Source organism: Antedon bifida, chromosome 9, assembly GCF_963402885.1.
Source record: "Antedon bifida chromosome 9, ecAntBifi1.1, whole genome shotgun sequence".
Taxonomy (NCBI): Eukaryota; Metazoa; Echinodermata; class Crinoidea; order Comatulida; family Antedonidae; genus Antedon; species Antedon bifida.
This window is the reverse complement of record NC_136234.1, coordinates 8,831,347-8,857,922: the sequence shown is the minus strand read 5'-3', so window position 1 is coordinate 8,857,922 and position 26,576 is coordinate 8,831,347. Positions and strand designations below refer to the sequence as shown.

The window sequence follows — 26,576 nt, the reverse complement described above, 5'->3', positions numbered from 1 at the left end:
TTTCTATAGAGCTTTATATAATTTCTATAGAGTTTCTATAGAATCTCTATAGAGTTTCCAAAGAATTTCTATAGAATTTCTATAGTTTCCATAGAATTTTTATAGAGTTTCCATAGAATTTTTATAGAGTTTCTGTAGAATTTTTATAGAGTTTTCGTAGAATATTTATAGAGTTTCCATAGAAATTCTATAGAATTTTTATAGAGTTTCCATAGAATTTTTATAGAGTTTCCATAGAATTTTTATAGAGTTTCCATAGAAATTCTATAGAATTTTTATAGAGTTTCCATAGAATTTTTATAGAGTTTCCATAGAATTTTTATAGAGTTTCCATAGAATTTTTATAGAGTTTCCATAGAATTTTTATAGAGTTTCCATAGAGTTTTCATAGAATTTTCATAGAGTTTCCATAGAAATATCTATAGAATTTCCATAGAGTTTTCATAGAGTTTCCATAGAATTTCTATAGATTGTTTCTATAAAAAACTTTATAGAAAATCTATAGAAAATTCTATAGATCTTCTATAGAATTTTTTTTTATAGAATTCTATAGAACATTTTTGTAACCCATTCCCATAAAAGAAAGAAGAAGAAAACAGATCTGTCATATAGGCCTAGCTAGCCTAACTAGGCCTAGAGCTATAATAGACTATAGGCCTAGTAGGCCTAGAGCTAATACTAGGCCTAGGCCTATTATTATGATAGGCCTAGGCCTATTCTATTGTTGCAACCACTTTACCTTAAAAAAAACAATTTGTATCCAAAGCTAATTTGATACGAAGACATCCTTCCACATGCCAATAAAAAAACTACTAGCTAGGGGCCTAGGCCTAGCTAAGTATAAAAAGTGTATTGCTATACAATACAATACAACGGATAGGCCAGCTAGGCCTAGGCCTAGGCTAGGCCGAAATCAAACTTCCCCGCAGGAGGTTCGTGCAGGCCCACACTTTTTGAGACTCGTCAACTTATTGTTTAAAGAATGCAGATATTTTTTGCCCCGTCGATATAAAATATTTTCCCGTAGAAGTAATTATTAGTTTATTACTAATTCTTATGTTAAGGTAGTATAAGTATAGGATTTGGTAAATCATTTAATACAAATAAATATAAGTAGAACCACCAGAACTATTTCCGCTATACAGCCCTATTTAAAAATGGCCTGGTCTAAATTAACATTCTACCTACTAGGGAACGTAGGTTGGCCGAGGCACTCTGCTTGACTTTCTAGGCCCCCCACACTACAAGTCCTAGGCCTACCCGTTAGGCCAATTTCTCTCGCGTTGTGGTAATAAGGATACGCAGCTAAAGTGAATTTCCTCCGCTACACTGAACCACGAGCTAAGCCTACATATTTACCGATACTCGTCAATTTATTTTTTTATGGCATCAATGCTACACATTTTGCCCATTGATAATACATTTTCTCGTACTAAAAGTACTTATTAATTTAATTCATTATGTCTATACTTTATTTATTTAGATATTTAGTTTCCGTTTCTTGTTGAATAAACTGCAAATAAATAAAGCTATTGTATTTCTAAAGGTTCCTTTAGCAAAATGGAATCATCTTTCCTATAGTATATAAGAATACAAAAATATTTAGGATCTCGCTATTTATCTGGGCGATGTAGTCTGTGGGGTTAAAGAATACTCGAGCGGAAGAATACAACACATAATAACCATATCTATTACCAGTAAAACAGCGTCCTCTCTTATTATTTCGCGTAGGTTTCAAATAATAACGGGGAAAAAAAGTTAAGTAATATTTAATAGCATAAGTGTGTTCCACTCATAAAAGAGTATTTAATTCTAAAATTGTAATACAGTATATCGAAAAGTTAGATTTTTATTAGTGATAGAAATTTAGTATTATTTGGATAAAATAAAACTGTAAAAACATCATTCAAAAACCATCGTGGAAAAATACTTAACCAACTTCAATTTTGTTCAAATTTGGTACAATAATTCTATATGTATTTATTTATCTTTAGTATAAAAATTGGGTAATTTACTAGAATTTTAGATGATTTGGACATTTTTTATTTTTCAAAATATGATGCCTATGGTTCTACTATACATTTACAACATTTTTTTTACTAAAAGTGCGCCTAAGTTATTTAAAAAAAAAAACTTGATACTAGTATTTTTCTTTTACATTATAACATTTGTGTAGTAAATTTTTCTTCTCATAAGCTATTATAGTGTAGGCCTACATTTATATTATAGTAGAACCGTTTAATTGGGGACAGCTCTTTTTACTATTTCGCCTTAACGTCTGTTTTTTTAACATTCGCCATTTACATTGCAAATTATAAATGGTATTATTATTTTTTAGTGGATTTAGAATAGCTAGAACATGTGTGATAGTAGTTTTGACTACACTATATCAGGGAAGAGTGAGATTAAAGCAGTCGTGAATTAAAATTTCAATAAAATTTGTCAACAAATATAATTTTACTGTTTCGCCTTAACGTCTGTTTTTTTAACATTCGCCATTTAGGCCTAGGCCTACATCGCATTATAAATGGTATTATAATTTATACTGGATTTGGAATAGCTAGAACAGTGTGTAGTTTAAACTATACTATATCAGGGGAATGAACGTGAATTAAAATGTCCATAACATTTGTCAACAAATATAATTTTGCGATTTCGCCTTAACGTCTGTTTTTTTTACATTCGCCATTTGCATTATAAATGGTATTATTTTTATAATGGATTTGGAATAGCTAGAACATGTGTGTAGATCTTTTCCAGATGGATTTCTTTCAAACTAAATGAGGGGATCTGCTAGGTTCCCGCCCGGAGAAATAGTTTTTCTTACAAGATTTGAATAATCAACAATATCAACATTCAACAGTGTGGCGTGTTGACCGCAATGAATAACAATACCATCTTCCCCACTACACCTGCACCAACTCATTTGCATAATAACGCACGGCATACCAACTGATCAATATTTGTATAGGAGTAGCAATCAATGGGTTGGTTGGATGGCTGCTGTTGTTCATCATGTAATTCATTGTATCAGTTGTTTTGATTTCTCATGATCAATTATTCACTTAATTCATTTCATTTATTCATGATCAAACACAGTAAAATGTAGTACATGGTTTGGAATAATGTTCGTTTGTTCAAATTTAATAATTCACACAGAAATTGTGAAATTATTTATTACAATAATGCATATGTATTTAAATAAATAGAGAGAATACACTAGCCAGGCTAGGCATCGGCATCTTTACACATTTCTATTTATTTGTTCCTAATTTTCTGACATAACTTAGGTGTTCTTAAAATTGAGGGCGCCAAACATAAAATTTACGAGATCGGAAAGAGGCGGGAAGCCAAAAAAAATGATGGTGTGCTCCCTTGCCTCTAGCACGGTAAGGCTCTCTCACAGCCTTGGGGGTACCACACATCAGATGCTTTGATGTTATTGCCTCATAATGTGTGGTGGAAAGGGGGACGTTTAAGTCTGTGAACCCCAAACACAGAAGCTCGCATAGCTTTAACTCTTTTCCACCGACCGGCATGGGGTTTGAACCCACGATAATCGTGTTCCACGACGCTCTACCAACTGAGCTATCCGGCCCTCTGGTTAATAGCAAGGTTAAAACTAGATTCGTTTCCTCAAAAGTACGTCATGAATATGCAAATTTATGACGTAACGATTAGAATGACGTAATATGAAGCGCGTATAAGACTATACTATTGTCACCTTTTATTACTCGTGTACATTGTGGCATAACGGGTAGTGCTCTAGTAACTATCGTTTGGATTGTATTCTCTCAGCTCTACTGGCTGGGGTTCGAATCTCTACGGATTTCTTTTTTTTTTAAAATAAATATAAAATGCTTTTCTTTTATTTTGAAAGAGAGATATTTAGAGAGTCAGGTTAATTTAGAATAATATAATGTAAAAGATTAACAACATCAAAATTCAACAGTGTGGCGCGTTGACCGCCGCGAATGACTAACAATTGAATGTCAGAAAAAAGGAATTATAGTTCTCTTCGTTACGTGTTTAGAAAAGAATTTATATCTCATCGTTGGTGGTATGTCGGCGTTGTTATGCAAATGGATTTGTACAGGTGTAGTGGGAAAGATGGTATTCCAACCGTTTAAAACCAAAATATCGGCTAAATATATTCTTTTTTGCGTTTCAACATAATTATATGTTAATGATTCCAATTACGATACAAACTTTTTTTTTATTTTGTAGGTAAATTGGCAGATATAACCCTTTTTGTCTTTCCCCTTAACGTTTTCATACCACAATCGTTGTGCTAAGGGGAATTTATTATTACCCTTAAGGCCATTTTACACTAAAAAGAGGGAAGTAAAATCAACCGATTGACCCCTATCTAAGTTTATTTTCTGTCAATCCTTAAGGCTACAATTTATATAAAACAAAATAATTAAATGGTTAAATTCTGTTTCACCAAATTTATAAATAATTCTAGGTCCTAGAGGCATGTCTTTTAATTTGTTGTCGGTGTCTTCTATTCTAGGCCTAGAAGGCCTAGCCTAGGTCTAAGTGATGCGGCCTTTGCCGCCTGGCTGGGCGTGAGGTGAGTTGGTACCAATTTTAAAAACTAGTTGCATAGGCCTAGTCAGCTAAGCTAAAAGGTTAGGCCTAGCCTATTATAGTCGCCGCATATAGTACTGTATATCGCTATTAATTAGGGCCAAAATTAAATAACTAGCCTAGGGGCCTAGCTAGGCCTATTTAGCTTATCTTTCTTAGGCTAGGCCCTAGCCTAAGCCTAGCTAGGTAGGCCTAGACTAGGCCTAGTAGATATTCGCCCAGGATTCGCGTATGGGTGTTAAACGGATGATCGGGCCCACTTTTGTATGCGCACCAAACAAAAGGAGGCCTCCAAATAGCCATAAATAAACACAGAACTAAATGGCCATTAAACTAGTTTAGTATCTAGTCAAGTATCAGCCGCGCAATGTTTTTATGAATATAGTAAATATTAATTAATTATTAAACAGCCGATAAATACTAATCAATGTGTCTTAATACAAAACAAATTTTACTAATCTAACATCTAGTTTTAATGATTAATTATAATAATTAATCGTATATTTCTTTTCTTATTTCTGCATATCATTATTATACATGATACCCCAAACAACAAGGCTCATCTCATAAACACAATATTTCTTGTTTTTTTAATTGTACTTCTTCATTTCTTATGCACTTGGAGTTTATAACTTGATACAGAAACCATAATCCTGTTATCGATAAAATGAATATTAATTATTAATATTGGTAATGGTAACTAATAATAAATAAACTAATTTCCAACATTTAAAAAACCACAATTTGCAGAATAAAACCAAAACGGAAACAAAACAACTTTATTTATAAAAATCACACATACTTATTGGCACATGTAAAATAAATTAAAAAAAAAAATGTACTGGCATAACTGACGGCCGCAATAACTGGTGGCTGAAATGATCCCAAAAGAGTTATGTTGTCTGGTACTCGTTGTGTTAACATTAATAATGTCTTTTTCCTTTTCATATAGGCCTAGTGTCTGATGTGTTGATGGAGTAAATGTTCTTGGGCAGCTGGTTGCAGTTTTTCTCATTTTCTATTTTTATATTGTTCTTAGTTGATGTCATATTCTAAATATGTAATTTGTATTGTCATGACGTTGAAAATATTTAAATAACAATTGTCCATGTGGTTTTTAACATCTTTAGATTCATCAGAGATTCATCTGATGTTCAAATCCAGTAAAAGTATTGGATTAATTTATTGATGATTTGTTCTACTGTACAATCATGTAAGAATTAGAAATCTGGCTACTCGCTCAAAGCTGCTACAGTAATGTACTGTGTTAGGAATACTATTAATTGAATCTAACATACACTGGATAGTTCCTAATTTCAGTCTGTTACAGTATTAAATTTAAGAATTTTATTAGGGAACATACTACACTAATTGTGCTTCATATTTTCATATTCATACCGGTAATTTTTTAAAAAACATTTGACGTTTTTAACATGTATGAAATCTATCTCCAGCAGGATCAATTACAGGACAATTGTTCTTGTCTTATATGTGATGATTTTTATGTATAAATAAATGATCATAATGTAAAGAAAAATAAATTAGAAACATTGACATTCTAGCTGAAATACTTTGAAATATTTAATCACTGAATAACTTAATAAATTACACTTTAATATTGTAAACATTTCCAAATTGATCAGCTTGTATTATACCATGTACCGTCAATTCTAATAGTAACCCACACTCTAATAGTAACCCCCCTTCTAGTAGTAACCCAACTTATAAGTCAATCTATAGTAATAACCCACTACTACTACTAGTAACCCATGGGGGAGGTTATTATTAGAGTCACAAAAACTATTGAAAAAATGACATTAAGACTGGTCGTTTATTATGCAGCAATATTTTGAAAATAAGGAGATAATGCATGTTGATCTCGGGAGGACTGAGTGTTTTTGAGTTTATAAAATAAAGTTCAAACAAATTTATTTATTCGTACTGTTTTATTATTTTTCTATGATTTGCTGACCGGAAAAGTTGGGGTGGGTTACTATTTTCAGGTGCCTTACTATTTACAGGTGCCTAATTTAAGATTAGTAATAATAACCCACTACTCCAATAGTAATCCCCCTCCCCCCCCCCCCCCACTTCTAATAGTAACCCACCCTAAAAAACAATCAAAAAATAATAACCCAGGGTTACAATTAGAAGATTTACGGAATCAATTAGTTTAAACTAATTAATACATGCTATAGACTATTGTAGCCCAAATATCAAATTACACTTTTAATATTGCAAACATTTCCAAATTGATCAACTTGTAGTATATAACCATGTATCAATTAGTTTAAACTAATTAATCCATGCTATAATCTATAGACTATTGTAGCCCAAATATCAAATTACACTATTATTTATAATAATAACAGCAACCGGGAATCCACAAAATGTTAGGATTCAGCCAAGTAGCCTTTTTTGCAATTCAAATCTCATTACACGGAATCTCTTCGATGTTATAGAACACACTTCTCGTAGGCGTGTTGAATATGCGTGTAATAGCGTGTTGTATAAACGCGCCCTTAGGTGCAACAGCCTGACAAATTGATATGGTAACACTATTAAAAACAAGTATATCAATCAGAACGTTAACATACGTTATGTTATATCTATTTTCAAACCTTTTAAAATCAAAAACTCATCAGCATCATTTTTTCATTCTTAACTTTCATCCTTATAATTATCCAATTTTGAATTGAGAATCCAGGATTTGATGTCAACAATTTCGCTACCTCTTTCTTGCCTGCAAAATGAGAAAAACAAAAATGCAATTATTCTATCATCTCTTACAGATGTATTTGTCCTAAATTTGTCCTATTTTGATGTCACATAACAGCTATCCACTTGGAATCGAGAAATTGAATATTTGCGACCAACAACCGGCCCATATTTTATAATGTAAAATAAATTTAAAAAAAAAATGTACTGGCATAACTGACGGCCGCAATAACTGGTGGCTGAAATGATCCCAAAAGAGTTATGTTGTCTGGTACTCGTTGTGTTGACATTAATAATGTCTTTTTCCTTTTCATATAGGCCTAGTGTCTGATGTGTTGATGGAGTAAATGTTCTTGGGCAGCTGGTTGCAGTTTTTCTCATTTTCTATGGCTATATTGTTCTTAGTTGATGTCATATTCTCAATATGTAATTTGTATTGTCATGACGTTGAAAATATTTAAATAACAATTGTCCATGTGGTTTTTAACATCTTTAGATTCATCAGAGATTCATCTGATGTTCAAACCCAGTAAAAGTATTGGATTATTTTATTGATGATTTGTTCTACTGTACAATCATGTAAGAATTAGAAATCTGGCTACTCGCTCAAAGCTGCTACAGTAATGTACTGTGTTAGGAATACTATTAATTGAATCTAACATACACTGGATAGTTCCTAATTTCAGTCTGTTACAGTATTAAATTTAAGAATTTTATTAGGGAACATACTACACTAATTGTGCTTCATATTTTCATATTCATACCGGTAATTTTTTAAAAAACATTTGACGTTTTTTACATGTATGAAATCTATCTCCAGCAGGATCAATTACAGGACAATTGTTCTTGTCTTATATGTGATGATTTTTATGTATAAATAAATGATCATAATGTAAAGAAAAATAAATTAGAAACATTGACATTCTAGCTGAAATACTTTGAAATATTTAATCACTGAATAACTTAATAAATTACACTTTAATATTGTAAACATTTCCAAATTGATCAGCTTGTATTATACCATGTACCGTCAATTCTAATAGTAACCCACACTCTAATAGTAACCCCCCCTTCTAGTAGTAACCCAACTTATAAGTCAATCTATAATAATAACCCACTACTACTACTAGTAACCCATGGGGGAGGTTATTATTAGAGTCACAAAAACTATTGAAAAAATGACATTAAGACTGGTCGTTTATTATGCAGCAATATTTTGAAAATAAGGAGATAATGCATGTTGATCTCGGGAGGACTGAGTGTTTTTGAGTTTATAAAATAAAGTTCAAAGAAATTTATTTATTCGTACTGTTTTATTATTTTTCTATGATTTGCTGACCGGAAAAGTTTGGGTGGGTTACTATTTTCAGGTGCCTTACTATTTACAGGTGCCTAATTTAAGATTAGTAATAATAACCCACTACTCCAATAGGAATCCCCCTTCCCCCCCCCCCACTTCTAATAGTAACCCACCCTAAAAAACAATCAAAAAATAATAACCCAGGGTTACAATTAGAAGATTTACGGAATCAATTAGTTTAAACTAATTAATACATGCTATAGACTATTGTAGCCCAAATATCAAATTACACTTTTAATATTGCAAACATTTCCAAATTGATCAACTTGTAGTATATAACCATGTATCAATTAGTTTAAACTAATTAATCCATGCTATAATCTATAGACTATTGTAGCCCAAATATCAAATTACACTATTATTTATAATAATAACAGCAACCGGGAATCCACAAAATGTTAGGATTCAGCCAAGTAGCCTTTTTTGCAATTCAAATCTCATTACACGGAATCTCTTCGATGTTATAGAACACACTTCTCGTAGGCGTGTTGAATATGCGTGTAATAGCGTGTTGTATAAACGCGCCCTTAGGTGCAACAGCCTGACAAATTGATATGGTAACACTATTAAAAACAAGTATATCAATCAGAACGTTAACATACGTTATGTTATATCTATTTTCAAACCTTTTAAAATCAAAAACTCATCAGCATCATTTTTTCATTCTTAACTTTCATCCTTATAATTATCCAATTTTGAATTGAGAATCCAGGATTTGATGTCAACAATTTCGCTACCTCTTTCTTGCCTACAAAATGAGAAAAACAAAAATGCAATTATTCTATCATCTCTTACAGATGTATTTGTCCTAAATTTGTCCTATTTTGATGTCACATAACAGCTATCCACTTGGAATCGAGAAATTGAATATTTGCGACCAACAACCGGCCCATATTTTATAACTACTGTAGTACTGTACTTGTTCAAAAATAACACTATATTGATCTCTTTCCCTTTAATGTTCAAAAATATTCCAATTAAAATGCTTAAATACAGAAGTATAGGCCTACACGTACATATGACAACCTCAGACATCCATCCTATATTAGACTGTGTTCCAGCCCGTAAATTTTGGCACATATGGCGTTTTATACGTATAATATAATACTCAGATTTACGCACTGGGGAAATATGTGAAGAAATCGATTTGCATGCCCGCAAACATCCGATAAGAATGACGTAGGTTATCATACCATATGTGGCAAATTATTTATCTTTACTATTTACGGGCTGGAACCCAGTCTAATCATATATATGCACTGCTCTTTAACCAATTGAATGCTCTTTGGCATGTGAAGAACGAACCTTTTTAAATATAAACTTACCTGTGAGATCGTCATGGTTGTATAGGTCATCTCCTATAGTAGTAAACAAAAACAATTTATAACATTAATATTTTATACATTTTCGTTCTTGATACATTGTACATTTGTGTTTTCAAATGTTTTGCTGCTAATATTGTAGTAGACTTACCTGATGTTGTGGCAATTTCTAGTTGTCCATAACTATCAGCATCATCTGCTGATAAACAACAATAAAATGTTAAGAATGTAATGTTTACGAAAATCTAATTTGTGTCTGATAAGTGCCATTTCCGGCATCTACAGTTGCACAACTCTTAAACATTTCTTATGACACAGGGACAGATTGGAATGGAAAATGGGACATGGATTAATTAATTTTAACACTAAAAAAGAACTTCATAGAAAGAGTCAATCTTAATTTCACCTCACCTCAGCACCAGCTGGTATAGATTTTTATTAGTAATGTTTTATAAGCTTACCTGTGATGTTTTCTTCTTCTTTAAAAGTTTCATCTGCTGATCAATAATAAAAGAAAAGTTAACAATTTAATATATTCCTAATATCTATCTGTACATTAAGTACTTTGATTGCACTGATTGCATTGAAGAACTTAAGATCTACCATAAAATTTGTTTCCATGTTTAAAACAACAAATATATGGTCTTGATTTTATGGCACTCTGGAATTGTCTCTTCTATTAGCAAAAGAAGTATTCTCATTTTACATACTTTGTTTATAAACTATATTAAAGCTTACCTGTAAAAGTATTCATTTCTACTTCTAGGCTTCTGGGTTATCTCCTATAGAAAAACACAATAAAATAAGTTTTTCTTATTCTTCTTACCTGTACAAGTGTTGCCACTTGTTAATTTGACAAAATTTGCTGATTTTTCAATTACCTACTGGCAGAACAGGTAAGTAAAAGATATGTACTGTGTGGGTAATAAGCTGTACGGACTATATAAAGGGCAGGAAATATTTTGAGATAATCTAGGTTTTGGCGAGATTCTGGTTTTTAAGGTGTTTATGCTTTGTGAGAGTGAAGTTTGCATTGTACCAGCAACAATGCCTATTTTTTTTAAAAAAAGATGTGCCGTGTTTAAATCGTTTTCACCCGCAACTACAGCAATTGCATTATAATTCTTCAAGGTTGATATGTCCTTGGCTATTGGCTTGTCTTTAATTTGAGGCGATTTATACAGCCGATGAAATCAAATTTGAAAGTAGTCTGTAATTGGATTTTTATGGGAGTGTCGACTTGTAGGTACTTTTGGCTAGTCTTCAACATAAGTTGCTCTTAGAGTGGATACAATAGTCTACAATTGAAGATGCTTTTAAAATTGGGGTAGGGGAAGTATTAATAGAAGGTAGTGGGTTAAATAGAGGGAGACCTGCATTGAATATTTGAAATGGACTGTAGTCTTCAAAAAGAAGTTGCTCTTAGATTGGATACATCACTAGTCTACAATTGATGGTGATTTTTGAATTATAATGCAGTATTAAATAGAAGATGGATGGTTAATTAGAGAGAGAACTGCATTGACAATTTGAAAATGACTTATAATTAATTAAAAAATCACCAACCTTGGAATCCAGATGTTCTGCAATATCCGTTGTAAAATCTTCAATTAGATTAAACTGAACATTAAATTTCTCCAAAACTTTTACTGTTGATCTGCGATTGATATGTGGAAAACACCCTCAATGACAGAAAACTCTGTTGAGTTGATACCTTCTAGCGTGGATGAGTTGGAATAAACAATGCTGAATTCAAAGAAGTAACCACTTCCCGACAGATTGGCCCAGCCATGGATTATATCTACAGTGTTGTTGTTGACGAGCTCTGCATCAGATACTCCTGGGCATTTTCCATGGATGTGAAGAATGTCCCAGATTTTGCACAATTTCAGCCTGAAAAAATCAAAAAATCATTGAATAATTCCTTTTTTTCGTAGAATATTTGTATCAAACCTATGGTGTATTACCAAAGCTTGATAGCCTACAGTATATTGGAGTTTAGAAAGAATTGTGTTAAAACCTACACTGGTATCCAATATAGAGATGCAAGGCTGAACCTCAAATGGATGGTTCTCCATAGCATCAGCCTTAAACGTATACTCATTGTGCTTTGGAATTGATAGATGATTTCTACTCCTTGGTCACTAGATGCCTCTTCTTCAGCTTGCTTCTCAGAATACCTGTGAACCAATTAGTTATGTTGGTTTGTAATGATATAGGCATTATGGTTATGTTTGTTGCACGCCACACATGAGAATACAATTTAAGACTTTGGACAAGACGATACAAGCCAGTTCTATACTACAGTAACTCTACAGAAAACTCTACTTCAACTCATTACTTCTTAAAATGTGACTTACGTTTCATTGCCTGTACTTGGACCTCCTGTTGTATTTGTTGCTCTCACACCCCTTGTTGGGTCTTCAGCTGGGGGAGAAGGATCGGTCATTGCTAATAACCTCAACTTCAAGACTCTCGTACAAAGTACCGGTTTGTGCTGCATTAACAATTTCTGCTTGAAGGTTAACTAACTCATCATGTTCAAGGGTTGAATTGCCTGTAAGGAAAAAATATTAATTATTGTTTACATATTAAAAGAATAGGTAATTAAATAAAATTCAACTCATTTCTAAACATATGAAACTGAAAAAAGAAGAAATCTGGATAGATTATGTGATACTTTAATATGGTTAAAGAAAGCTATTTACTTATTATATATACCAAACTGGCAAGATTGTTAACAAGATCTTCTTCATAGAAAACATCAACAGGAGCCACACCAAAGTCAACCATTATAACCGGTGTAGTGATGATGTCAATTGGGTCACTACCACGTATAAGTATCCAAAGAGTCTGCCAATCGCGATCAAAATAGTTCTCGCCATAAATGCTGGAGTCAGGAGTTGGCATGAACTGATCGTTTGGATCTTCTGGAACCCATATTTCTCTTTCTATTAATGGCAATGATGTCGAAAGAGTTGACAATTTTAAATATCTTGGACTTACATTTGATTCACTTATGTCATGGAAACAGCATGTTGAACAAGTAGCTTCTAGAGTATCACAACGTATCGGTATTATTCGTAGATTAAGATATTATATTCCAAATTTTGCTTTAAGACTACTTGCTAATGCAATAGTATTACCTTGTTTTGATTACTGTAGTAATGTTTGGTCAAATTGTAACTTAGAACTTGTTAATCGTCTTCAAGTACTTCAAAATAGAGTAGCTAGAATCATTCTTTATGCTGATATGTACACCCCTATAACAGAATTGATGTCCTCACTAAAATGGAAGAGTGTCCATGACAGATGGGAAAATGATTTATTAATTATGCTATTTAAATGCCTACAGGGTTTAGCACCATCTTATTTAACAAATCTATTCAAATTTATGGACACTTTTCACACAAAAAATACAAGAAGTCAATCAACAAAAACTCTAAATGTTCCAGCATGGAACAATATTTATGGAAAGAGAATGTTTAACTATAGAGCATCAACCTTATGGAATAATCTTCCTGTACATATCCGTAAAAATTTTCGGTGAATGGACTGGTCTTGTTTCAAGAGTGCAACTTTAATAGGAGGAAAGATTTAGGGAAGAATCACAGTTTACAAAAGCTAAAATTCAACATTAAAGCAGACAACCAACCTTTATGTGGACATTTTTCATCATAAGGAATTTTAAGTCCACGTCTCGGATCTCTATCCCACTCGTATGGAGAATCAGGAATAACATAACCAGGCCGTGATCCTCCTAGAATTCCACCATCTTCATCTCTGATCATTGCTTTCTTAAATGCATCACAATCCATCTCCACGCAATCAGAAAGATTAACTTTACTGTTAAGATTAAATGAAAAGTGTAATGTATTGAACTTGATTAATATTACTTGCTACCAATTATTTAAACTTCCTTCACCTGTTACCATATATATTATGTTAACCCACTTCTATATAACCCTGGCTACTTAATGGTCACTAATGGCTAAAGTAGACCCTCTGCTTAGACCACTAAACATTCCACCTTGACAGATTAATTACCCATTACCGATATTGTTATTATAATATATAGTAAATGTAGAATAAAGAATAAACACTTCAGTGCTAGCTTTCAACTATAACAGAACTTGTCTCTCTCTCACTTATTTGTATTGTAAATCGGTACATTACACTACAGTGGCGACGAGAATGGCCCTTATTGGCAAAATTGAAGAATTTATTGAAGGAAGGGAAGATTGGTCACAGTTTGTTGAGCGTTTAGACTTTAGACTAGAGTCTGAGGAAGAAGAAGAACAACAGACAGAAGAAGAAGACTATATAAGGAAGTGCTTCCAGCATCTTTTATAGAAGACAATAACTACTATGTCCAGTAGTCATTAAGTTGATTAAGTTATGTCTTGATGTTTGATTTTAATTTTAAATGTAAATAGGTTGGGTAATCATCAGGAATAGTCCTGAACAGGGAGATGAGCGCCCCTGCCCACCGATGAGTTTCGGGATCCCTTTGACCCGGAGGGAGAGTACCCGTCAGGGTTACAGGTCCCAGGTTTTTAGTTGTTTTTAAAATTAATTAGTGTTCCATGACCTTCTCATCAAAATTAACGTCTCTCATAAAATTAAGAAAAGTTGTGCTATAATGTCAACATAATGTCAATGACGGCGAAATGTCCCCAATATTGGGGATAGCTATGAAAACAAATAAGTAAGTAAGTAACTTGTATTTCAAGGCAAAAGAAATTACTACAGAGGAGAAGAAACAAGCAACACTGTTAACAGTTATTGGCCCATCATCTTATAAGCTTTTACGAAATTTGGTTACACCAGAAAAACCCAAGGATAAAACATTCGATGAGCTGGTAACAGCTATGAATGGGCATCACAGTCCATGTGCCTAGTGAAATTGTACAGCGATACAAATTCAACTCACGCTTTCGACGTGATAATGAAACAGTGCCTGAATTTATGGCATCGCTTCGATCGATGGCAGAATTCTGTAACTTTGGAGCCTCGCTCAATACAATGTTACGAGATCATCTAGTTTTTGGCGTCCGTAATCACGGAATTTGGTCTTTTGGCAGAAAAAGCACTGACACTGGAAAAAGCTGTTGAAATTGCAACTAGCATCGAAACTGCAACAAGAAATGTAAGAGATCTGGCGCAGCCAACCTCTGCAGCTGCAGTTGAAAATGTAAACAAAATTGCTTACAAAAAGAAGTCAAAATTTACGGAATTGTTCAAAAAATGTCCAAAATTTCCACTTTTTAAACTTCAAGAATTATGCTATAATATTGCCATTTATGCACATATATTATGGTAACATCATCTTATAAAGCCATAGTAACTAGTTGTGTAAAAAAATAAAAAGGTCTAAATTTTGACATTTTTCGAAAAATTCACTGCGGGGGACCAAAGGAATTTTTTAGAAAAATTGCCAAATTTTCTTCTTTTTAAAATTCAATAAGTATGCTATAATATTGCAATTTATGCACATATATTGTGTTAACATCATCTTATGGAGACATAAAAACTAGTTAAGTCAAAAAATAAAAGGGTAAGTATTTGGCCATTTTTCGAAAATTTCACTGCTGGGGACCGAAAGAATTTTTCGAAAATTTGCAAATGTTCACTTTTTAATATCCAATAATTATGCTATTATATTGTCATTTATGTATATATATTGTGTTAACATCATCTTATAGAGCCATAGTAACTAGTTATGTAAACAAATAAAAGGGTCGAAATTTTGCCATTTTTCGAAAATTTCAATGCGGGGGAAAAAAGGAATTATTTCGAAAAATGGCAAAAAAATTCGATAATTATGCTATAATATTGCAATTTATGCACATATATTGTGTTAACATAATCTTATGAAGCCATAAAAACTAGTTATGTCAAATACAAATAAGAAGTCGAAACCATGTTTTCGCTGTGGAAAGAATAACCATTTGCCAGACAAATGTTATTTTAAGCAAACAACTTGCCATTATTGTAACAAGGTAGGACACATTCAATCTGTTTGTCTTAGCAAAAAGAAGGGGAAGCCCCAAACAGTTAAAAATGTTGTGGCAGATGAGCCAAGCGATGAACCAAGCAACATAGCTACAGAAATGTATGAAGAATTATTTGGAATAAAGACCACGTCTAGTCCTCCACCTATGAAAGTTAAGATACTGTTAGAGGGTTTGGATACTGAAATGGAAATTGACACAGGAGCCTCGGTATCAATAATGTCGCAGACGAAATTTAGGCAATTATGGCCTGAAAGAAAACTTGAACCTTCGTCAGTTAAGCTACGTACGTACACTGGACAAATAATGGATGTTTTGGGTAAAATTAATGCTGAAGTTACATACCAGAGTACTACTACAATATTACCGTTAACGATTGTGCGAACAGATGGACCTACCCTAATTGGTCGAGACTGGCTTCAGTTTATAAAGTTGGACTGGCAACAAATCAAGGTAATAAACCAATTAGATTTAAGTTCACTGCTTGGTAAATACCAAGAAATATTTAAAGATGAACTAGGTACCCTTAAGGGTACTGAAGCAAAAATGTATGTTGATAAAGAGACAATGCCAAAATTTTGCAAAGCCAGAAATGTTCCGTATGCTTTGCGACAGAAAGTAGATGACTAACTTGATCGCTTACAACGAGAAGGCATTATTGAACCTATACAGTTTTCAGACTGGGCTGCACCAATAGTTCCGGTACTTAAGGCAGATAAATCTACCATTAGGATCTGTGGTGACTACAAAATTACTGTAAATAAAGCAGCCAAAGTTGATCAGTATCCTTTGCCCCGAAGAAAAATTTACTAAATTGGACATATGTCACAAGCGTACCAACAATTACTCTTGGATAAAGATTCTCGAAAATATGTTGTAATCAACACTCAAAAGGGACTTTACAATATACACGGTTGCCGTTTGGAGTCTCTTCAGCACCAGCGATTTTCCAGCATGTCATGGAAGGACTATTACAAGGAGTTAAAGGTGTTACAGTATACCTGGACGATATATTAATTACAGGAAAGAATGACTTTGAGCATTTCGAAACTCTTGAAACCGTCCTAAAGCGACTGGCAGATGCTGGACTTCGTCTAAAAAAGAGTAAGTGTGTTTTTATGGTTAAATCTGTTGGTTATTTGGGACACCTGATCGACAAAGAGGGATTGCATCCCACAAACGCCAAAGTGAGAGCAATTAAAGATGCTCCAGCGTCTCAAAACTTGACAGAACTGAGAGCTTATTTGGGATTATTATCTTATTATGAAGTTTTTACCAAACTTATCCAACACACTTAATTGCTCTGTTATATGCCTTACTTCGTAAGGATAAAGCTTTGAACTGGACAAATTTAGAACAATCTACTTTTGATAAATCAAAGGAATTGCTACTTTCCTGCAGAGTACTTGCACATTATGATCCAAAAAAGGAAATAATATTATCGTGTGATGCATCTCAATATGGAATTGGGGCTGTGTTAGCACATCGACAAAGTGACGGTACAGGAAGACCAATCGCATTTGCATCTAGAACACTTGCAGAAGCGGAAAAAAAGTATTCGCAAATTGAGAAAGAAGGTTTGGCATGCGTTTTCGGGGTAACGCGATTTCAGTCTTACATTTATGGTAGACATTTCACATTGGTAACAGACCATAAGCCATTGCTGGGTCTTATTAATGAGGACAGACTTGTGCCCAGCCAAGCATCAGCTAGAATCCAACGTTGGGCACTGAAATTAGGTACATACAAATATACATTAAGATTCAAACTGACAAAGTCCCATGCCAATGCGGATGCCTTAAGCAGATTACCATTGCCAGGAAAACCAGAATCAATTCCACAACCTGCCGAAACTGTTCTATTGATGGAGCCAATGAACCAATCTCCAGTTTCCACAGCAGATATTAAAGGTTGGACGGTTAAAGATCCAACACTTTCTCGAGTTCTTTACTACATTGAAAAGGGTTGGCCCAATACTAATCCAAAAATTGAAAACTTGCAACCATATTGGATGGATCTGACAAAGAGAACTCTCTACACAAGATGGATGTATTTTGTGGGAAAATAGAATTGTTGTTCCACAGCCTGGTAGAAAACAGTTGCTACAAGCACTACATGACGGTCATACTGGAATTGTCAGAATGAAAAGTTTTGCTCGGGATTCGTTATGGTGGCCTAATATGGACAAAGACATATCAAAGCAGTGCGATACATGCCAATCCAATCAAACTTTACCACCTAAAGCACCATTGCACCCATGGAATTGGCCAAATAGACCATGGTCACGATTAAATATCGACTGTGCTGGACCATTTATTGGAAAAATGTTTTTAATACGATGCATACTCAAAATGGCTTGAGGTAATTCCGGTAAATTCCTCAACGACAAATACCACAGTGGATAAGCTCAGGCTTATATTTGCATCGCATGGATTGCCAGATAAAATAGTATCCGACAATGGAACATGTTTCACCAGTGATGAATTTCATACATTCGTAAAGCGAAATGGAATAAGACATTCTTTAACAGCCCCATATCACCCATCATCGAATGGTCTTGCGGAACGTGCTGTACGCACATTTAAAGAAACAATGAAACGTACGAAAGATGGATATATCGAAACAAAAGTCGCAAGATTCTTATGTTGTAATTTGTATGTTCTTTCTTTTCTTGTTTTTAGGACCCAAGTGGAAATAAGTTTTTAACTTTTCTTGGCATTCCTTGTAATCAAGGCCTGTTTTTTCCGTGCAATTGTTTTTCTATTTTCTATGTATTATATTTTATTGTTTTTTAACCTTGATTACCAAATAAAGTTAAAAAAAAAAACAATTCAAGATTCCTATTTAAATATAGAAATACACCTCATAACACAACTGGCAAAACACCAGCAGAATTACTGAATGGCCGAAAATTGAAAACGCATTTTGATCTTTTACACCCTTATCAAGCAGATCGTGTTATCACTCAACTTGAAAAACAGAAATTAGCCCATGATCGTCATGCAAAGAACGCACTTTTGCAGAAGGAGAGTAGGTGTATATAAAGAACTTTAGAGGACAAAATCTGAAATGGTTACCCGGAACAATAATATTAAAATCCGGTCGCATCTCATTCAAGACAAAACTAGAAGATGGACGAGTTTGTCGTCGTCATGCCGTCAAATCGGTACATTACAAAAAGTATTGTAGGTAAGTGTACTAGGTTGATGAAAATAATGCAACTAGCAAGTAAGGATACACAATGATTTACATTTACGTAACTTGGATAAATGCAAGTGGTCCGTAGATATATAGGATAAATACTATTAGTACTTACCCTAAATTAGGTATATGTATGTAAACCCTGTTCTTGTCTCTGACTGTTACCTTCTTTGTACAGTACCTACAGCGGACATTGGGTGGATACCATCATCATTTGATGGATTGGTCATAGTAGCGTAATGATCTTTCTTACACGCAGTATCAAAATGAGCGAATGTGACATCTATTGATAAGAAAGAGCAAAATACCTTTATTTGTAAATAAATAAGTATGTTGAAATATATTCATTTGGTAAGTTTCACCAAAAATGTATTCCGATATTAAAGACATATTTTATGATAAAACAGTACTAAGGGACAACCTCAACATTACAGTGGTGATAACTTGGATACAATGGCAATTTTATGTTATCCAAATAAGCATTCAGCTTCATGTGTAAACAGTATGAGTATGCGTTTCCTGCAATAGAACTCAACTGGTTTGTCCAAGTAAGGACTAGGTTTGTCCAAGTAAGGACCAGATTATGTCATGCTTTTACATACCTTGCAATCTTGTGTTTCCAGCAATAGCTGGGTAATTATGTATACCATGAAATGGAAAAAATGGAGCACCATTATCACCAGACATGAAATTTGCCCTCACGTATCCAGCATTTCCATTGTCTGGACCACAAGGTGCACACTGTTTTGCACTTTGACCTGCATTCTCCGGTTGATTCTGAAATACTTACATGAAAATGTTAATGGGAAAATGTAATATTTTAATCAGAATTTATAAATTACGTGACTGATTACACAATGGAATGGCATTATCAGTACACGTTAAGAAAAAGAAGGTAGAAGAGTAAGAAAGTCCTTTGACAAATTTCCTTATGAAAGTCAAGTATGCATATATAATATCTATACATTGATTTTATTTGACAGAATGCAAAATATAGTTCCCCAAACTGACAAAATAATAACATTTGAAAAACAGAAATAAAATCTTTTAAAATGAATAATAAAAATGTTCATATTTATTGAAAATGTTTATATCTTTTTTTTGTGTCTTTTTTGGGTTTCCCACTTTTATTTCATCGTCATTAACATTGTTCCATTCATCATGATTTTTACATTTATACATTATCTAATCTAATTCATCATAATTGCTTAATTACAGTATTCAGTTTGTAACATGCTACAAATGTTTATATTCTTACTGAACCTACCTGTAACTCATCGCAATCAAAGAACAGGCTTGTACCAATTATAAACGATGACTACATTCTCACACATACTTATCAACAGCTTCATGACTAAGAGAAGATGGCCCAATGACAAATGGCATCACCCCAATGTTGTTGTCTAAAATCTAAAATGTAAGTTACTATATAAGGAAAAGAGAAGTATTTTGGTATTGCTTACCTGCTCCAACTGTGTGGTGAATTACATTATCCTGAATTGCATCCAGATAGCAGGACTGAAGCCATTATGAAATGTATATTCACGTACAAACGATGGACTTTCTACAGTAACTTCTCCAATATCCAAGAAAGCAACTGAATAATGTGGCTCATAATAATCTGAAACAAATAAATAAGTGTCACTATCGAATGAATAAGTGCCAGACAAAAACCTCAGGGAAAAAAAAGTTACAATTACAGAACTAACACTTTCCAATGTAAGAATGTTCCTTTATAGAAGTATTTTAACACAACCTGTGTTATTATAATGTATTATTCTGGTCCTCAAGCTTTACTGGAAACTGAGGAAATTCGGATTAGGCCCTCCACGGACCCTCGACAGCCAGCAGTGCAGCGCCTACCAGATCAGCACACCGGGAGACAATCCCCTACTTTTTTCAAACAGTGTACCACGTTCTTTAATGTGCACTGTTAAGTACACAGGACCAACGGCTTTACATCTCATCCGAAGAATAAGGCAATGAGAGTAAAGCATCCTGCCTAAGGAACCATGGTGGTCTATTTATAATTATTTTCTCTCAATCTAATAACAATCATTGCCATGATTCAATAAATTGTTTATTAATTAAAAATATAAAAATCATCACCATTAATGACCAGAAATAATGAGTGATAGAGCTGATAATGTTAGTTTCCCCAACGATTATATAATCTTAAGTTTCCAAAGAAGGAAAGAAGGCAAATAAAGAGAATGCTAGAAGTTTGGACTGGCAAACAGTTTAGTGTACACATAAACAGTAGTTACTGGCACTGTATACTTCAACACAAAGAATAATTATTCTAAATATTTATTTCTTAGGCTTAATACTTACAATAGTTGATTAGATCCACTGCTAGCACTCTTCTTCCTTAGATTCATTCGCATAGTCTGACATTTTAACTTAAGGTACCTTCTCTGTGGGTGCTCAAATGAAAACTGTCAATGGATGTCAAAGGTTGAAAAAGCAATGCGTTGCTCAATTTCTAAACAATGACCCTGTTGTACACACATTTGACTGGATATTTGTTTAATTAATGTACAGTATTGGTATATGCATGTATGAACATGCTCGCCTGCATCTTAAATTGAGAGGATCTGTGTGTGTAGCATCCAATAAGAATTTAGTGAAGTTCGAGAAGCTGGGAAGAGCAACCCTGTGTTGATCTGGGCCTCCGTGGATAAATTGAACTTATTATACCTATTCATGGTAACAGTAACGTTTGTTGCTCTTAGAGTGGATACGGTAGTCTACAATTGAAGATGCTTTTAAAATTGGGGTAGGGGGAGTATTAATAGAAGGTAGTGGGTTAAATAGAGGGAGACCTGCATTGAAAATTTGAAATGGACTGTAGTCTTCAAAAAGAAGTTGCTCTTAGATTGGATACACTAGTCTACAATTGATGGTGATTTTAGAATTATAATGCAGTATTAAATAGAAGATGGATGGTTAATTAGAGAGAAAAACTGCATTGACAATTTGAAAATGACTTATAATTAATTAAAAAATCACCAACCTTGGAATCCAGATGTTCTGCAATATCCATTGTAAAATCTTCAATTAGATTAAACTGAACATCAAATTTCTCAACAACTTTTAGTGTTGATCTGCGATTGATATGTGGAAAACACCCTCAATGACAGAAAACTCTGTTGAGTTGATACCTTCTAGCGTGGATGAGTTGGAATAAACAATGCTGAATTTAAAGAAGTAACCACTTCCTGACAGATTAATGGCAAGATCAGTGAAGTTGGCCCAGCCATGGATTATATCTACAGTGTTGTTGCTGACGAGCTCTGCATCAGATACTCCTGGGCATTTTCCATGGATGTAAAAATCATTGAATAATTCCTTTTTTTTCGTAGAATATTTGTATCAAACCTATGGTGTATTACCACAGCTTGATAGCCTATATTGGAGTTTAGAAAGAATTGTGTTAAATCTACACTGGTATCCAATATAGAGATGCAAGGTTGAATCTCAAATAGCATCAGCCGTTGTAAACGTATACTCATTGTGCTTGAGAATTGATAGATGATTTCTACTCCTGGGTCACTAGATGCCTCTTCTTCAGCTTGCTTCTCAGAATACCTGTGAACCAATTAGTTATGTTGTTTTGTAATGATATAGGCATTATGGTTATGTTCGTTACAAGCCACACATGAGAATACAATTTAAGACTTTGGACAAGACGATACAAGCCAGTTCTTTACAACAGTAACTCTACAGAAAACTCTACTTCAACTCATTACTTCTTAAATGTGACTTACGTTTTATTGCCTGTACTTGGACCTCCTGTTGTATTTGTTGCTCTCACACCCCTTGTTGGGTCTTCGGCTGGGGGAGAAGGATCGGTCATTGCTAATAACCTCAACTTCAAGACTCTCGTACAAAGTACCGGTTTGTGCTGCATTAACAATTTCTGCTTGAAGGTTAACTAACTCATCATGTTCTAGGGTTGAATTGCCTGTAAGGAAGAAATGTTAATTATTGTTTAGATATTAAAAGAATAGGCAATGAAATAAAATTCAACTCATTTCTAAACATATAAAACTGAAAAAAGAAGAAATCTGGATAGATTATGTGATACTTTAATATGGTTAAAGAAAGCTATTTACTTACTGTATTATATATACCAAACTGGCAAGATTGTTAACAAGATCTTCTTCATAGAAGTCATCAACATCAACAGAAGCCACACCAACGTCAACCATTATAACCGGTGTAGTGATGATGTCAATTGGGTCACTACCACGTATAAGTATCCAAAGAGTCTGCCAATCGCGATCAAAATAGTTCTCGCCATAAATGCTGGAGTCATGAACTGATCGTCTGGTCTATTTGGATCTTCTGGAACCCATATGAACATATCTCCATCCAGCTGCCTGTTATTTGGCATGACATAGTGACCTTGATGGTACACATCTAAGCGTTGAGGATTGGCATACCAGATGCCGACAACTATTTTCTGATCTGGAGCTGTGTTCAGGAAATGAAGTCATAACGTTTGAGGATTCGTTGAACTCTCATAAACATCTCATAAGTCTCTCCAATTGCAACGATAGACATAAATGTGCTGATGCGCTCTTGACATGTGTACCCATGACACCAGCCGTGATCTTGTGGTCCATTGATCAAATCAACATAACCGTTAGACACAATGACGATTGGTGAAGACGTCGTAATTCTTGTGTCAGGATCAAGACTTTCAATAATCAACATAGCGTAATCGTAGTCATAGCATTCAAAAGCCTGCCAAGATTCTTCTGTCCCAATGATACCTTAATGAAAAGAGCAGATTAGATAAAAGATTTTACTACCATTGATGTCTGTAACCATCATGTTTGAAATTCTATAATCCTATAATTCTAAGTCCACGTCTCGGATCTCTGTCCCACTCGTATGCAGAATCAGGAATAACATAACCAGGCCGTGATCCTACTAGAATTCCACCATCTTCGTCTCTGATCATTGCATTCTTAAATGCATCACAATCCATCTCCACGCACTCAGAAGGATTAAAGACCCCTTCCCTTCAATTTGTGACGTTTTGTAAAAATAATACATATATATTACTTTAAAAACATTAAACAAGGTCATTCCTTGTCTTAAATGTACGTTTTATGGTAAATTATGATAAAAAGTGAGAAACAATGCACTACCTATGTAGCTCACGGCGAATGACCTCTCGTGGGCAGTCTTTAGGTCTAGCCTAGCTAGGCTGAGTTTTGTAGGCCTAGCCGGTAAACATCGGTAACGTACGAATATCGTATGCTAGTTATATACCTAGCCTGACGTTGTATAGTTGCTGCATTAATTGTCTTTCTATATTTGCCAGACTCCGTTGATACAAAATGGGGAAAACCTGGTACTTTCGGTGAAAATTTATGAGTCTTCCATTTGTTTTGGCCTCACGATCAATCAAAAAGTGGGTGAATTACAGAAGAAAAACAAAAATATCAATCCGCACGCAATGCATTTTGGGATTTATAGCGGGCCGCTAAAATTACTAGAATCAACTTATTTTTCACATTTTTAACCATTTAAAGACAAAAAAGTTACCATATAATATTTATTTTTACATTAATTGTAGTTTGTGACCTTAAATTAGATCTAAAAAACGTAGGGAAGGGGGTCTTTTTAACTTTACTGTAGTGTTAAGATTAAATGAAAAGTATTGTAGGTACAGAAAGTGTACTAGGTTGATGAAAATAATGCAATTAGCAAGTAAAGATACACAATGATTTACAATAACGTAACTTGGATAAATGCAAGCGGTCCGTAGATATATAGGATAAATACTATTAGTACTTACCCTAAATTAGGTATATGTATGTAAACCCTGTTCTTGTCTCTGACTGCTACCTTCTTTGTACCTATAAGCATTCAGCTTCATGTGTAAACAGTATGAGTATGCGTTTCCTGCAATAGAACTCAAACAATGGCAGTTGTTGGTTTGTCGAAGTAAGGACTAGGTTTGTCCAAGTAAGGACCAGATTATGTCATGCTTTTACATACCTTGCAATCTTGTGCTTCCAGCAATAGCTGGGTAATTATGTATACCATGAAATTGAAAAAATTGAGCACCATTACATGAAATTTGCCCACACGAATCCAGCATTTCCATTCTCTGGACGAGGTGCACGCTGTTTTGCACTTTGACCTGCATTCTCCGGTTGATTCTGAAATATTTACATGAAAATGTTAATGGAAAAATGTAATATTTTAATCAGAATTTATAAATTACGTAACTGATTACACAATGGAATGGCATTATCAGTACACGTTAAGAAAAAGGAGGTAGAAGAGTAAGAAAGTCCTTTGACAAATTTCCTTTCGAGTGAAAGTCAAGTATGCATATACTGTATAATAAATATACATTGATTTTATTTGACAGAATGCAAAATAGAGTTCCCCAAAATGAAAATATAATAAAAATTGAAATACAGAAAAAAAAAAACATCTTTTAAAATGAATAATAAAAATGTTCATATTTATTGAAACTGTTTATATCTTTTTTTTTTTTTTTTTTGGTTTCCCACTTTTATTTCATCGTCATTAACATTGTTTCATTCATTATGATTTTTACATATATACAGTATTCGGTTTGTAACATGCTATTTAATGTTAAATCAAAGAACAGGCTTGTACCAATTATAAACGTCCATTCTCACACATACTTATCAACAGCTTCATGACTAAGAGAAGATGGCTCAATGACAAATGGCATCACCCCGATGTTGTTGTCAGCAAGAACAAGATCAGTCATTTGGAAAAAGACTCCATAATCCCAATTCTTCCAGATGAAGAAATTGGCAATCTGTGTGCAGTCTCTCTGACCATCCCTCGTCATGAACACCGTGCAAAGAAGTATGGCCTTCGTTGTTGCTCCATTGACTTTCAACGTCACAATCTCCCCACTGACATGGTACAGCACCATCTCAGAGCCTACCACAGTGTTGTCTTGTAGGATGACATCTCTGGAGCTCTCAATTTCAATACCTGCTGGCCACGATATATCCTCAGCATTGTAGCGGTCTTGATATGTACCAGGAAAGACAGAACAGCAGATTAATCTAAAATGTAAGTTACTATATAAGGGAAAGAGAAGTATTTTGGCATTGCTTACCTGCTCCAACTGTGTGGTGAATTACATTATCCTGAATTGTTAGTCCTGAAGTACCAAACATCCCGATAGCAGGACTGAAGCCATTATGAAATGTATACAACCGCTGGACCTTCTACAGTAACTTCTCCAATATCCAAGAAAGCAACCTAAGGGAACATTATACTTACCTGTTGATTAAGTTAATTAACAATTGGGATGAAATATTTTACAGTACTTTGTACTTAATTTATTATTAACAT

The 26,576-nt window shown here is 34.0% G+C and overlaps 1 protein-coding gene across 1 annotated transcript; it reads right to left on the bottom strand.

The window, feature by feature from the left end:
- Nucleotides 1-11,639: 11,639 nt before the first annotated feature.
- On the bottom strand, nucleotides 11,640-12,442 carry LOC144852408 (uncharacterized). Its single transcript, XM_078710192.1, has 3 exons — nucleotides 12,354-12,442; nucleotides 12,018-12,173; nucleotides 11,640-11,886 (listed from the first exon to the last, which is right to left on the bottom strand). Exons 1-3 carry the CDS (start codon nucleotides 12,440-12,442, stop codon nucleotides 11,640-11,642), a joined length of 492 nt encoding a protein of 163 aa, XP_078566318.1.
- Between the last annotated feature and the right edge of the window lie 14,134 nt (nucleotides 12,443-26,576).

Excerpts from the sequence above, each read along its gene's own strand:
- LOC144852408 (XM_078710192.1), bottom strand. The coding sequence starts at position 12,442 with ATGACCGATCCTTCTCCCCCAGCTGAAGACCCAACAAGGGGTGTGAGA. Across the intron at positions 12,174-12,353 it reads CCAAGTACAGGCAATGAAAC|GTATTCTGAGAAGCAAGCTG; the intron begins GTAAGTCACATT and ends ATTGGTTCACAG. Across the intron at positions 11,887-12,017 it reads TCTCTATATTGGATACCAGT|GCTGAAATTGTGCAAAATCT; the intron begins GTAGGTTTTAAC and ends TGATTTTTTCAG.